Source organism: Caretta caretta, chromosome 8, assembly GCF_965140235.1.
Source record: "Caretta caretta isolate rCarCar2 chromosome 8, rCarCar1.hap1, whole genome shotgun sequence".
In the NCBI taxonomy this organism is placed as follows: domain Eukaryota; kingdom Metazoa; phylum Chordata; order Testudines; family Cheloniidae; genus Caretta; species Caretta caretta.
Genome location: NC_134213.1, coordinates 42,702,047 through 42,717,368, shown reverse-complemented (window position 1 = coordinate 42,717,368; position 15,322 = coordinate 42,702,047). Strand labels below are relative to the sequence as shown.

The window sequence follows — 15,322 nt, the reverse complement described above, 5'->3', positions numbered from 1 at the left end:
CAGTGTAACTACAATGTTTATATTCCAGTTGATTTTTCATAATATGGTAAATAAGCAATTTGTCAGTAATAGTGTGCTGTGACATGTCTTTTTGTAAGCACGTAGTTTAAGTGAGGCAAGACTTGGGGTATGCAAGACAAATCGGACTCTTGAAGGGATACAGTAGTCTGGAAAGGCTGAGAGCCACTCATTCAGACAAAGCAGAACCTTGTATCTTACAACTGGTTAAGATGATGATTATAATATTTAGTTAAAGGTTGTCATGCGGATGGGCACAGAGCATTAACTATTTAACCAAAGCTTTCTGCTCTGGAACTTCACTTTAATTTGCTCACCCCACTTAGTTAAGTATCTAGGTTAAGTTAGCAGGTAGAGCCATTCTTAATGCTGCTAAACCTACTGGGCTGTAGTCACCTGCTTCTTAACAGCAGCTATTTTTCTCCTTTTAGGGTCTGGAAAAGTATGTGGAAAACAAAGAATTTCATGCCCCGTTGATCATTGATGAGAATGGAATCCATGAGCGGGTGAAGAACAGTGTTTAGACTCTTCTGCAGGAAGCCAGCAGACCCAGCATAGCTTGTGACTTCACCTGTGAATCCAAACAAATGAAGGTTGTAGCTGTAAATGGTAGGGGCTGGTCTTGTCCTCTGAATTTACTGGCTTGTGGCACATTGTTTTAAATTAAAATAGAGACCATCTAGTCAGTCCCCTGAAGTTAAGTACAGATGTGGTATTGCTCTCCACACTTTAAGCATGGGCATTTTTTTAAGTGTATAAAATAATAAACAATTGTACATGCTGAGGGGTTTTTAATGGTACAAGGAGAGGTTCATAAATCTTATCTTTAAAAACAAATAGGATCAATGTCACTGTCCACATTCTGCCTTTTTAGGGTCATCATTTTGTTAGTACATCTGTTTTGGCTTTGTGTACACTAAATTACTAGGTTTTATGTGCATGGTATTAATGTATCTGGGTGTTGGGAAGTTATGTTAACTGATTGTATTATGCTCTTCCCACAGTTCTGTTCACCTATGTCAAGTATCCCACAACACTGCAAAGCTGAAGTCAGCTTTGGCATTAGAAAATAGGAAACCTGTCAAAGCAAAGCTGCATATATACCTTGTACCAAGTGCAGTTAGGGAGTACTTTCCTGGCTCATCAACACTTGCAATGTAATATTCAGAACAAGATATGGAAAAGTATAGGGAGGTACCAAGGACAAAGCTGGCACAAACTAGTAGGTTAAATTTAAACTTTAACTGGATGTGCGTGGGTCATTTAGCTTGTAACAATCACACTGTAAACAGAAGTGGGTTTGAGGGCATATCTTTGAAGCACACCTTCTGTGAAAGGTGAACATGCTGAGAGAAGAATTGCTTCCCAGAAGGAGGGTATGTATGTTTCTGCTTCGTATTGTACTGTTTTGTCTTTAGGCAATAAATTTGGCTAGGCTTGTTCAGTTGGTCCCTTGAACATTCTTAGGCCTGGTTTACCTCAAGAGGATTAGGTTGGTTTAACTATGTCAGTTGGGAGTGGAAAATCCACCCCCTTGAGTGGAGTTGTTAAATTGATCTGTCACCCTAGCTACTGCCTCTCTGGGAGGTGGATTACCTATGCTGATGGGAGAATCCCGCCTGTTGGCCTATATAGTGTCTGGACTGAAGCATTACAGTGGTGTGGCTATAGCATTTTAAGTGCACACAAACCCTTAATAATGAGCCGTAAGTGTAGTCAAATCAATTGGTTATACCATTAAAAATCAATCAATTTGGCAAACAAGACCAGGGGACATTAGTCAAGCATTAGTCAAACCCATTTGTCCTGAGGTCATGAGCTAGCTAGTTGGATTTGGAGTATCGGTCTCAGAGATTGGACTTTGGGGGTCCTCGCTAAATCAGGGAAAAATTATATTGTTACTTTGGCAAATAACTGGTTAACAGATTATGGAAAGCAAAAACTGCCTTCTGGGCATAAAGCCATATTTTTAAGAATATTTAAAGATTAAGTAAAATGTTTTCTGTGCAAAATACCCAGATGAAGCAAAGGCTAAGTGGCCACTACTTGCAACAGAACACTATTTTGTGCTAAAACGCCAGGTAGACATATAAAAATAAGCCATAGCAAATGAAAGGATGTTTTAAAGCATGTTGTCATACAGTACAAAAGACCATAGCAGTGATTTGGTCACATTAAAGGCAATCCAAAAAGTGATCCATTGAGTCATGTATGTAATTTTGTTTAAATTGGAGATGGAGGGAAAAGGCAAAAAAGGGAGAAGACAAAGAGCAGAAAGGAATGGCTGTTTATACAGTGACACACAGTCTATTATCCAAAGCAAGAAAGGGCACTACTGTAAACAATTTGGAGTACAGACAAAAGCAGCAGGCACTTGGGAAACACATACAGGTTTTGCAGGCACAGGTAGCAATCCCCATGCTCTTCCCGAAGCCAAGATAAAGAACAGGTCCTGGCTCTCAGCCCTCCCCTGCTTCTAAAGCACAGAACCACTCCTCTCCCAGCTGATGATATAACTTCTCTAATATTTTTACTTTTGGTTCTAGTTTTTGTCCTTTCTCTGTCCAAATCTTCCTTTTCTTTTGTATTCTTCACTTGGCTCAGTTTGCTGAACTCACTGCTGCTGTCTGCTTTGAAATGCCCTACCAGAATTAGTTAGTTATCCCTTGGCTTGTGCTTACTTCCTTTCCTATATCGATTGTCACTTCCCTTCCTGCAATTTAAAAACTAAGTGATAATTATTACAGAAATTCCTGTTTGAGAAAGAGACAGAAACTAAAAGAAACAAAATTACCAAAATGCCAAAGGTAAAAGCTTTACTTTAAATAAATTCAGTAAAATGAATTTTAACCCTTCTGGAATTCAATACCTAAAAATATTGTTGCCAAGCAACAGAATGCTAACTCTGCTTTTGATCCTAAAACTGCTTTTTTTCTTTAACTAGACACTAATGAATACATATTGATTTCTTATTTCTGTATAGTAGTATTCTTAAAATAAGCATATTGTAAAGTAATGTAAGTTGCCTTGACAAATTAATATGGGATTTTAATCAATTAAGTTTTTAAATAAAAAAATCTGCCTAATTTTTATTTTGTAGCATACCTTACTATAGTAACTTTTAATGCTTCATCTTGTATATTTAACAATTTTGGCACTATTTGTCTTTAATTGTAAGTAATCCTATATGTCATGTTATCCTGTGTGTCATGTGACTATTCTTGCTTTTATTTTACTATATATTTCAGTTTTGTTGCAACAAAATCAATTTTGCACACACAATTATAAAAGTGTTTAACATTAATGGTACTGTTTTGATATTATGGTTGCACTTCATAATACCACTTCAGTTTTTCTGCAAAGTTCAAAATGGGGTCAGTTTATAAATATGTATATATTTCTGCCTCAAATTCAACTGCAAACAAAATGTTTTAAAACTGTGGGGGAAAAGGTCTCAATATTAATGCAAAAACATTTAATAAGATCACTTAGTTGCACCTTTATTAAATATTAAAATAGTTAAATTTAATAACCAAGTGTTTAAACTAATTTTCTCATTATGTTGCATAATGTTAAAGTTAGCCTAATAAATTTCAGCAGATTTCTCTCCCAAGCACAAGTAAATGTCATAAGAATTTATCAAATTTCATTTAAACTTCATTTTGCTTTAATTTTTATGCTGTTTTGTGCTGTGTTAACAATGTATTGTTATAAAAGTTTGTGCTTTAAAATGAAGTTGAATAGCTATAACATACAAATTAACTAACAACCTTGATAAAAATTGTTGCTAACTTTCTTGCTAAAACAGAGTGCCCTGGTGGTAGATAGGGAGGAGTGCAATTAATCTCAGAACATTGTGAGCACTATCTTGGCATCAAGCACTATATTTATTATGGAAAACTAGTAATGCACATGTTAAGGAAAAAAGACATCTTTATGCAAAAACTGCAAAAGCATCTAAAACAGGTATATGTGCTAATGAACTAGGAAACTCAAAACAAACACAAAAATTTTAATAAATGTGTAAAAGAAAAATTAAAGAATAGAAAACCAGGCCCCATGTCTGTCATAGCCTGTGCCGAAGCATAACTTGTTTCAGCGATGGCTTGGACCCTATCACATTGTGAACAAACTGAGCTCATCTGTGTATAAACTTGGGTGGGTTACTGGAACCAAAAAATTTAGAGAAGTCAATCATATTAAGAACATAAGAATGACCATACTGGGTCAGACTAAAGGTCCATCTAGCCCAGTATTCTGTCTTCCGACAGTGGCCAGTGCCAGGTGCCCCAGAGGGAATGAATAGAACAGGTAATCCAGGGATACATAACTAACAAAGAGAGAGCAACTGGGAATATTAACCAACATAAGCTGTTTAAGGGTGCATACCACAGACTGGGGCCACCAGAATATGTCAGTGTGCAGTAAAGAAGCTCCCTGGGCATCAGGAGAAGAAAAGATAAAGTGCTTTATACATGACAGACTGGTCAACTACACTTTAACCTACAATACACAGACAACTGAGTATGCAATTAAGTATAGAGGCAGGTGGTGTACTATGCATTTGGTGCAAGCAGCTCATGGCCCTCAGTGACTGAGTAGGGGTTCTGAGAGACCAGAGTACTGAACCAGAGGAGCTGAAGATGACTGATGTACATAGGAGACTTTCCAGGACCCAGTAGAGCGGGTCTCACCCCCAGTCTGACAGCCTGTGCTATTGAGGAGGGTGAAAGTCTCAGGGAAGGAGAACATCAAGCTGGAGCAGAAGGCAATGACCCTGTAGTTGGGACCCTTCTTCCCAATAATGTCATGGTATCTTCTCTCACTGAGGACACCCTTCCAAGAGAGGGAACTCCAGTTAATAGGAAGACCGGTAATAGTTATGGGGGAAATTTGATCTTTAGAAATACAGATAACTGGGTTTGTGATGACTTGGAGAACCACATGGTGAAGTGCCAGCCGGGTGCAAAGGTTGCACATCTCCCAGACATCTAGACAGATTTATGTGCTGTGCTGGGGAGGATCCTGCCAGTGGTCACGGAACATGTAGGTACCAATTACATAGGGAAGGATTGGAGAGAGGTCCTGGAGGCCAAATTTAGGGGTAGATAAGAGATTGGAGTTCAGGACCTCCATGGGAGCATTCTCTGAAAGGCTTCCAGTTCCAGTTAGACAGGCAGAACTGGATGGTCTCAATGCATGGATGAGACTATGGTGTAGGGAAGGAGGGGTTTTGATTTATTAGGAACTGGGGAACCTTTTGGGAAAGGGGGAGCCTATACAGGAAGGATGGGTTCCACCTAAACCAAAATAGAACCAGATTTCTGGCATGTAAAATTAAAAAGGTTGTAAAGATGTTTTTAAACTAAGGGCTGGGGGAAAGGTGACAGGTATGGAGCACATGGTTCTGACAGAGACATCCCTTGGGGCAGATTTATTACAGGGGATTCTTTCTATTCTAGTAAAGAGGAGAGGATAGAAGCTGATAAAGTACAGGGAGAACTGAAGAGAAAGTCAAATGAAAGTCTCATTCAATTACATCACATAGAGGACAGACAACTAAAAAGTGACAATGTATTAGTGCTTGTGTACAAATGCTAGAAGTCTAAATACTAAGATCAGTGAACTTGCAGGCCTGGTATTAAATGAGGGTATTGATCTACTAGGCACCCTAGAAACTTGGTGGAAGGATGAGATATCAATGGGATATGGTAATACCAGGGTAAAAAAATATATAGGAATGATGGAGTAGGTCGTGGTGGGGGTGGGGGGACACACTATATGTGAAGAAAGCATAGAGTCAAATATAGTAAAGATCTTAAATGAGTCAAACTGTACCACAGAATCTCTAGGGATAGAAATTCCATGCTTGAATAATAAAAGTATAGTAGTAGGAATATACTGCTGACCAGGATGGTGATTGTGAAATGCTCAGGGAGATTAGAGAGGCTATAAAAATTTTAAAAAACCTCAATAGTAATAATGGGGGATTTCAACTATCCCTATATTGACTGGGAACATATCAACTCAGGATGGGATGCAGAGAAAGTTTCTAGACACTCTATTAATAACTGCTGCTTAGAGCAGCTAGTCCTGGAACCCACAAGAGGAAGAGGCAATTCTTGATTTAGTCCTAAGTGGAGCACAGAATCTGGTCCAAGAGGTGAATATACAGTCCAATCTGCCTTAGCAACCACCTTTCATGAGCAACTACTTGCAGAGGCCATGGAACATTTCCCCCCTATAATTTAACTATGAAGAGTGACGACCTGTCATGTGCAACCAGCGACCACGTTTTCTTACTCCTATCCATAAAAACAAACCTGTAGGAGAAACCAATCTTCCTTACTTCTGTGCTGCTGCTGGTGGCGATGCTACTTTCAGAACTGGGTGCCCGGCCAGCAACTGCCACGCTCCAGCCACCCAGCTCTGAAGGCAGCACAGAAGTAAGGGTGGCAATACCATGACCCCCCTACAATAGGCTTGCAACCCTCTTTTGGGTCAGGAGCTCCCATTTGAAAAACTGTACTTTTCTATACTGTACTACTGTATTAATAAATCCATAGTACAGTACTGTATGGTGTATGTAATGTTCATTTAAAAGGCAATTCAAATTAAATCTGAAACATTGTTACCAATAGTAGTCTTTGAGTACATGGTATAAGTGTCCATTTTACAGTAAACCTTTGAAGAGAGACCACCTCTAACAAGTGACCACTTGCTAACTCCCATGAGTGGTCATTCTTGGCATGTTTTACTGTAGCTGAACCATACAGTGATAGCACCATAATATAATTAATTAAACTAACATCCTTGTGAGGGGGGGAAAAATACCAAAGACGAACACCACAGTAACCTCTAACTTCAGAAAGGGAAATTACACAAAATGAGGAAGCAAGTTAAATGGAAATTAAAAGAAACATTCACAAGAGTGAAATGTCTGCAAGTTGCATGGAAACTTTTTAAAAACAATAGAGGCTCAAATTAAGAATCTCAAATTTTTTAAAAAGGGCAGACAAAAAAAAAAAAAAAAGCCACCATGGTAAAAACAGAGTTAAAAAGTCATCCTTTAAAAATTAGAAGTTAAATCCTACTGATGGAAAATAGAAAGAAGCATAACCTCTGGCAAATCAAGTGTAAAAGTATAACTAGGCAGGCTCAAAAGAATGAAGAGCAACTAGCAAAAGACTCAAACTAATAGCATTGTTTTTAGGTACATCAGAAGCAGGAAGCTTGCCAAAAATCAGTGGGGCCACTGGACAATCATGGAAGATACAGGCTTTGTGGAGAAGTTAAATGAATTCTTTGCATCAGTCTTTACTGCAGAGGATGTGAGGGAGATTCCCAAACCTGAGCTATTATTTTTAGGTGACCCATCTGAGGAACTGTCCCAGATTGAGGTTTTGGACAAATTGATAAATCAAGCAGTAATAAATCACCAGGACCAGGATGCGTTCACCCAAGAGTTCTGAAAGAACTCAAATATGAAATTGCAGGACTACTAACTGATCTGAAACCTATAACATTAAATAACTTCTGTAAACAGATGGCTGGAGAATAGCTAACATGATGCCAATTTTTTAAAAAAGTTCCAGAGGCGATCCTAGGAAGTATAGGCTAGTAAGCCTAACTTCAGTACCAGGCAAATTTACTGAAATGATAGTACAGAATGGAATTATCAGACATAGATTAACAGGTTTTGTTAAAAAGTCACATGGCTTTTTAAAGGGAAAAATCTTACCTCCCCCATCTCAGAATTGTTTTGAGAGGGTCAATAAGCATGTGGACAAGGGTGATCCAGTGGATATAGTTTATCTGGACTTTCAAAAAGTCTTTGACAAGGTCCCTCACCAAGGACTCTTAAGCAAAGTAAAAAGAAAAAGGAGTACTTGTGGCTCCTTAGAGACTTCATGCATTGAAGGGTTCATGTAGCGTTCATGCACCTGGAAACAGTCAGGGCACACCCTGACTGTTGTGTAGGAGCAATGCACACATTGCTCTGTTCTATCCAAGGACATGGACCATGAAAACATGGACCATCTGGGAAGTCATAATAAGGACATCAGCCGTGGGAAGCTTCCTCGGCCGAAGCTCAAGGCCTGAGAATAAAGATTGTAGTAGATAGAGGCTAGTAAATAGGAATATTAATCAAAGTCATATTATTTCCTTTGTTGATGCCTTTTGCGGTCGGTTGGGGTATGTGATGCGCAGGGGGGAGAGAAATAAAAGAGGTGGAAAAGCTGACAGGGGCAATCCCATCAGCAGACCAGCCTGCTTGCTTGCCTAAAGCCATGTCCTGTCTTGTATTGAACCGCCACAACTGGCGCCCAAACGTGGGGCCCTCAGCACTCACCTCGCCCAGCAAGGGTTTCAGACGCGTCACTCATCCGCTTCGCGGATCCCGGTGAGTATTTTTCATTGTGGTAAGTATGGGAAGTTCCCTCTCTGCTTTGCAAGTGCAACACCGCTGTGAGCTACAGTATTTGTTGCGTAAGGCTCAGCATGACTGTCCTACTAGAGAGCTCACTCTCCTGCTACAGGAGGTGAGTGCCCAGTGCCCGTGGTACCCTGAAGCTGGAACCCTTAACTTAGCGGACTGGGAGCGGTTGGGCCAGACATTGCACGAGGAGCCTCGGGCGCCCGTGCAGGCTTTACATGCCTGGCACCTCTGCCGCGACGCGATACAGCGTGTCGCCTCGGACAGACCCTCCCTCGTGAGGCTGGTGATCTTGCCACCCCCATCCGCTCCTGCAACCATCCCTCCCCCTGCTTCGCCCCCAGGGCCTCTATTACCACCACCTCCCTGGCCTTCCCCACCAGAGCCGGTGTGTGATCACCCTCCCCCCGTGGGGCCCCCCGGAGGGTCATCCGCGTCTGCTCAGGGGCTTTCGCTGGTGCAACAAATGGTCCATGCAGCGAAGACTCGCTCAGATCTTACAGCGGAGGAGCTGGCTGATCTGGTCTCAGTTTGCCCGGTGACCTGGCAGAATGATGACCAGGGCAACCCCGTGGGCACCTGGACCACTTTGCCATACTCGGTGGTTAGAGAGGTAAAGAAAGCAATTCGTGAGTTTGGCCTGACTAGCACCTTTGTGCGTGGTCTCATTGAAGGGATAGGTACTGGGTACTCCCTAATCCCTGAGGATTGGAAAACGCTGCTGCGCATGATGTTATCACCCAGTCAGTATGTTATTTGGGTTAGTGAGTATCGGCAGATGGCAGAATGCCAAGCTCAGGTACATAGAGAGCACGGTATCATTTATGAGCATTTGGCAGGGGAGGGCCTGTTTGCTACTATTGAGATGCAGTCTCAACTCCCTCAGGCCGTCTTCCCCATTATTTCCACCTGTGCCCAGCATGCTTTCAAGAAGGTCCCGGATTCAGGCAAGCCTACCAAAAGCTTTGTCAGTATCCGTCAGGGTGCCTCAGAGTCCTTTTTGGATTTTACCAACAGATTGCATGAGGCTATCCTCCGACAGGTGGATAACACTGAGGCAGCTCACGAGCTCCTGTTAAAATTGGCAGTTGAAAATGCAAACGAGGATTGCCGTCGTGCTCTCCAGGCAGCACAAGCCTCTGGTATTTTAGAGCTCTCAGACATGCTGCGGGCGTGCCAGAACATTGGCACACAAGCCCATAAGGCTGGAGTTCTGGCTGCCGCCCTGAGAAAAACCGGGAAGGAGGGGAAGCGTTGTTACCGCTGTGGTAAGGAGGGTCATTTTCAGCGGGAGTGCTGCTCATCTAAGGTACCAGCCTGACCCTCCAAGAAGTGCCCCAAGTGTGGGAAAGGTTATCACTGGGCTAATCAGTGTCGTAGCGGGTCGGGAAACCGCGCGACGGGTCCCCCCCGAACCCAGGGCCAAACGGGGGTGTTTCCCACTCAGACAACCACTCCTCTGCCTTAAAATCCATAGACTCTATGAGGGCGGCGACTGCTGGAAGTGCAGGGCTTGATTTGATCATGCAGGAGGACACTGACTTTCGGCTGCCAGGGGAGGTCTGTGCTATACCTACACAGGTGACGGGACCTCTCCCTGCTGGCTTTGTAGGTCTCGTTCTCCCTCGCTCACATGCTGGGAAACAGGGCTTTTTTGTCATTCCAGGGGTCATTGATGCTGACTACACGGGCATTATTAAGGTTCAGGTGTGGACTCATCTTCCACAGTCGCTCCCGTGTGGACGGTCAATTGCACAATTGATTTTAGTCCCCTATCAGGTGCCAGCTGCAGAGGATCGAGACCGGGGCGGAGGCGGCTTTGGATCGACGCTGGCTCAGTCACCATCTCACAACACGTCCTCTCCACTTGTTGCTCTAACAATGTCGGTCCGCCCCTCGAAACCTCAGTTAACACTTCTCTTAAATGATGTTCCCTTTACAGGGCTGGTGGACACTGGAGCTGACGTTACGGTGATTCGTGATCTGGAGTGGCCGGTCAGTTGGCCAACAATTCCTTCTAAGGAGTTGTGGGGGATTGGGGGTAGTAAATCCGGGCACCAAAGTTTGTCTTGGGTCACGGTCTCTAAACCGGGAGGCCGTGCCCTTGCTACAATCCGTCCTTTTGTGCTCCCTGTCCACCTCAATATTTGGGGCCGTGACTTGCTTACAAAGCTGGACACCACCCTCGATATTAATATCTAATGGCCCAAAACCCTCCCGCACCCGCCATGCCTTCAGCATTACCCTTGGTATGGCAATCCTTAGAGTCTGTATGGATTGACCAGTGGCCCCTCCCTCTAGAGAAGCTGAGAGCACTTCAGTCGCTGGTGCAGCAGCATTTGCATGCACAGCGCTTGGAACGCCCCACTAGTCCCTGGAACACCCCGTGTTCGTTATTAAGGAAAAATCGGGTGCATGGCGGCTGTTACATGATCTAAGGGAAATAAATAAACGCATCCAACCTATGGGCCCCTTGCAGTTTGGCTTACCGAACCCGAATTTAATTCCTCAAACCGATCAGCTTTGTGTGTTAGATTTAAAGGATTGTTTTTTCACTATTCCCCTTTGCCCACAAGACCGCGAAAAATTCGCGTTTACGGTGCCACAATATAATAATCAACAACCCTCTCATAGGTATCAATGGAAAGTCTTGCCCCAGGGAATGCAAAATAGTCCGACCTTGTGTCAGCTCTTTGTGGATCGGGCCCTTGCCCCTTTTTGTGCCCGGTACCCCACACTAAAGGTCTACCATTATATGGATGACATTTTGCTTAGTGGTCCTCAGGTTACGGCAGAACAACTTGAATCTCTGTCCAAGATTCTCGGCCAAAATGGCCTATTAGTGGCACCAGAAAAAATCCAACGCTCTTACCCCTACCACTACCTCGGACATAAGGTTTTACAAACCTATGCTGCTCCGGTTCGTCCGGAATTAATTCTACCTCAACCCCTAACCCTTGTTAAATTACAAGTTTTGGGTCATTTAAATTGGATTTGGCCCTACTTTCGTCTCCCCACTTCAATGCTGCAGCCGTTGTTTGAGCTCCTGCGTGGAGCCCGGGCACCGGGTGCAGTTATTGCCATCACTGAAAAGCATACTGCCTGCATTCGACAAATCAATGCAGCATTGAGTCAGCAGTTTGTGGACAGACTCCCAGAGGTCCGTCTCTTACGGTTGGTTCTTCTTGCCACCCCTCATACGCCAACTGCGGCTCTGTTTGTACCCCGTACAGACACAGCCGTCTCTATTGTAGAGTGGCTGTACCTTTCATCCACCCCCCCTCGAAATATTTACCCGTATTTAGATGCCCTATCTGATCTTGTTCGTAAAGCCCGCCACCGTGCAGTGCAACTCACTGGCACTGATTTAGTTGCCATTGTGCTCCCCTTGTCCCGTACTGAATTTGACTCTTTGTGCCACACCTCCTTGGCCTGGCAGGTTGCTCTTTGTGATTATGTGGGAGAGATCTCTTATAATCCCCCTAAAGATCCCCGATTGGTAATTACCCAACAGGTGCCCCTGGTTGTCCATCGTCTTAGTCGCTCTCAACCCATTGTTTCAGCCGTCACTCTTTTTACTGATGGCTCTCCACGTCGCGGTGTTGTCACCTATCAATTAGGTGACCCCCCTCATTGGCATTCTCGCTTTACGCTGCCTCAGCGTTCTGCGCAGCGCTCAGAATTGGCTGCTGTTGTTTTGGCCTTTCAACTTTTTGTTGATTGTCCCTTTAATTTGATTGTGGACACCCATTATGTTTATCAAGTAATTGATCATTTACCCCTAGCCCTCATTACCTCTCAGGTCGATGCAGACCTCCTTCGCCTGTTTTTGTCTTTACAGTATCTCATCACCACTCGTAATTTCCCGTACTTTGTTGCTCATATTCGCAGTCATACCCCTCTGCCTGGGCTACTCACTGAAGGCAATGCGCGCGCCGATCGCGCGTTACGTGGTGAGGTAAATTCTCTTTTTTCTGACCCCACTGAAAGCCATGCCTTTTTTCATCAGTCTGCCTCTGTTTTAGCCCGCCAGTTTCACATTCCTGCTGATCATGCACGTTCCATTGTTCGTTCCTGCCCCCACTGTGCTGCTGCTGCTCCTACTTTCTCTTATGCCGTTTACCCCAGAGGTACCGCAGAAAATCAGCTGTGGCAAATGGATGTTACTCATGTGCCACAATTCCGCCCCTATTCGTTTTTACATGTTTCCATTGATACCTATTCGGGATTCCTCTGGGCAACCCCACAGCGTGGGGAAGCCACTCCTAAAGTTATTCACCATCTGCTAGCCTGTTTTGCTGTTATGGGTCGCCCGAGCCAAATAAAAACAGATAATGCCCCAGCCTACTGCTCCACAGCCCTTTCCGCCTTTTGTGTCCAATGGGACGTCCGTCTCACACACGGGATCCCTTATAACTCCACGGGCCAAGCCATTGTTGAACGTGCAAATCGCACACTAAAAACATTGCTTGACAAACAATTAAAACAAGGGGAGCTGCGTCTCCGAACCTTGGGAGACATTCAGCAACAATTGCATATCCTTTTGTTCACTTTAAATAACTTAACGCTAAACGCAGATCAGCAGACCCCCGCGGATCGGCACTTTCATAAATCCGAGGTGCTGGAAAGACCACGTGTCTATTACCGTCAGCTGCCTGATCCGCAATGGCTGGGCCCAGTACCTCTAATCACTTGGGGTCGGGGATATGCTGCTGTGTCTCTCCCTGCAGGACCGTTGTGGGTTCTGGCCTGGTGTGTGCGACCGGCACTGAAGCAGCATGGCGTGGCACCAGGGACTGTCGAACCCCCATACCGGAGTTTCAGCTGACCCTGGAGCGGTGCCTCCTGGGTCGACAACGAAGGGACGGAAACGGAGGAGGCGTAGTGTCCCGAGCCAGCCCGTGACATGGGGAGCAGTAAAAGCATTGGTCGCCGCGGCTCAACGACGGCTGGCAGCAAACCAACAGCCAGAGACTCCTGAGACTTTGTTTGTGGCAATTCTTGCCCAAATTACTGCTAATTCTGTATTGATTGTATGCCTTTTGTGCCTGCTATTTCCTGTAGGGGTTGGCTCGGGAGCGCTTTCTCCGTTACGAGCCCGAATGACATATAACCTATGGGAAAGATTGGCTTCAATAGCAAATGTTACCCACTTTTGTTTATCTAATTCTGTAGCAGCTGGAGAATTGTTGGGTACATGCCTTATTCCAGTATGTCATCACCCTGAAGAAATAGGGAATGAGACGATGCTCGCTGCTTACGCGAATCTTTCTTCCCAATACTCTGGTATGGCTAATTGGGGCCCGGCCAATTATACTTTGTCTCACACGGCCATATCCTTCCACACACCGTACCCGGCCGGGGCCAACAATGTCACCTGTGCACGTGTGGTTAACTGCACTAGTACAAGGGTGCCCTTGGGCTGTCGGCAAGTTTCTCAACCCTTTTTAAATTGTTCCCACGCCGTAAATGTTTCATACAATTATGGCCATATCATCTTACCATCAGGATGGTTTTTTACCTGCGGTTCACGCACCTTTAATTATATTCCTGCAAATTTAAGTGATGGCACCCTTTGCTGTCTTAGTAGAATGACACCTATATAGCCTTTTGCTGGTCAAAAACGTAGTAGAAGAAGTGTACCCCTTTCAGATGATTGTATTGCAGATGTTGAGCTTTTTAGTCGTGCTGAGTATACTGCTTTAGCGGCCTGTATTGTTGGGGTCCCCGCGCTTGCCATTTATACAGCCAGAACTTTAAATAACCTGGCATGCTTTGCAGCAAAGGCAATTAATACAACATCCCAGGCAATTGCCCTACTTAACACAGAGCAACACGAATTAAGGGATGCAATTTTGGATAACAGAGCAGCCATTGATTTTTTGCTCCTGAAACACCATCTAGGCTGCTCCACGTTTCAGCACATGTGTTGCTTTAATTTAACTGATAATAGTCGCTCCATAGAAACTAGACTGGCCGAATTGGCCAATCTTACAGCACACATACGCCAAGATCTGGGGTTTGAGGGCTTTTGGAATTGGCTTACAGGATGGCTGCCCTCTCTAGGATGGCTGCGACAACTTTTCGGTTATGCTGTGTTTGTAATTGTTGGGCTTATATTTTGCTGCTGCTGTGTACAATGTATTCCCTCCTTGCTAAGGCTTTGCAGAGATCCGCCCTGGTAGGCTCCCCGAGTTATGTCCTTGTCTGTCCGGGAGTTGAATCACTTACAAAAGCAAATTGATGGCTACCATGAGATGGCCGAGCATAATAATAACAAAAGGGGGGATGAAGGGTTCATGTAGCGTTCATGCACCTGGAAACAGTCAGGGCACACCCTGACTGTTGTGTAGGAGCAATGCACACATTGCTCTGTTCTATCCAAGGACATGGACCATGAAAACATGGACCATCTGGGAAGTCATAATAAGGACATCAGCCGTGGGAAGCTTCCTCGGCCGAAGCTCAAGGCCTGAGAATAAAGATTGTAGTAGATAGAGGCTAGTAAATAGGAATATTAATCAAAGTCATATTATTTCCTTTGTTGATGCCTTTTGCGGTCGGTTGGGGTATGTGATGCGCAGGGGGGAGAGAAATAAAAGAGGTGGAAAAGCTGACAGGGGTAATCCCATCAGCAGACCAGCCTGCTTGCTTGCCTAAAGCCGTGTCCTGTCTTGTATTGAACCGCCACAATGCATCTAATGGAGTGAGCTGTAGCTCACGAAAGCTTATGCTCAAATAAACTGGTTAGTCTCTAAGGTGCCACAAGTACTCCTTTTCTTTTTGCAAATACAGACTAACACGGCTGCTACTCTGAAACCTGTCATTAAGCAAAGTAAGCAGTCATGGGATAAGATGGAAGGGCCT

At 44.2% G+C, this 15,322-nt stretch overlaps 1 protein-coding gene across 5 annotated transcripts in view; it reads left to right on the top strand.

Moving 5' to 3' along the window:
- Nucleotides 1–15,116, top strand: part of UAP1 (UDP-N-acetylglucosamine pyrophosphorylase 1) — a 43,015-nt gene extending 27,899 nt beyond the window's left edge. For 2 of the 5 annotated variants that reach the window (XM_048860637.2, XM_048860636.2), the window contains 3 exons: nt 450–8,422; nt 9,130–10,450; nt 12,297–15,116. In XM_048860637.2, the coding sequence (XP_048716594.1) occupies nt 450–542 (93 nt within the window). In that variant the 3' untranslated portion in view covers nt 543–8,422; nt 9,130–10,450; nt 12,297–15,116. The remainder of the gene's footprint in view (nt 1–449; nt 8,423–9,129; nt 10,451–12,296) is intronic. The other 3 variants (XM_075131431.1, XM_075131429.1, XM_075131430.1) reach the window with 3 other exon arrangements.
- The last annotated feature ends 206 nt before the right edge of the window (nt 15,117–15,322 follow it).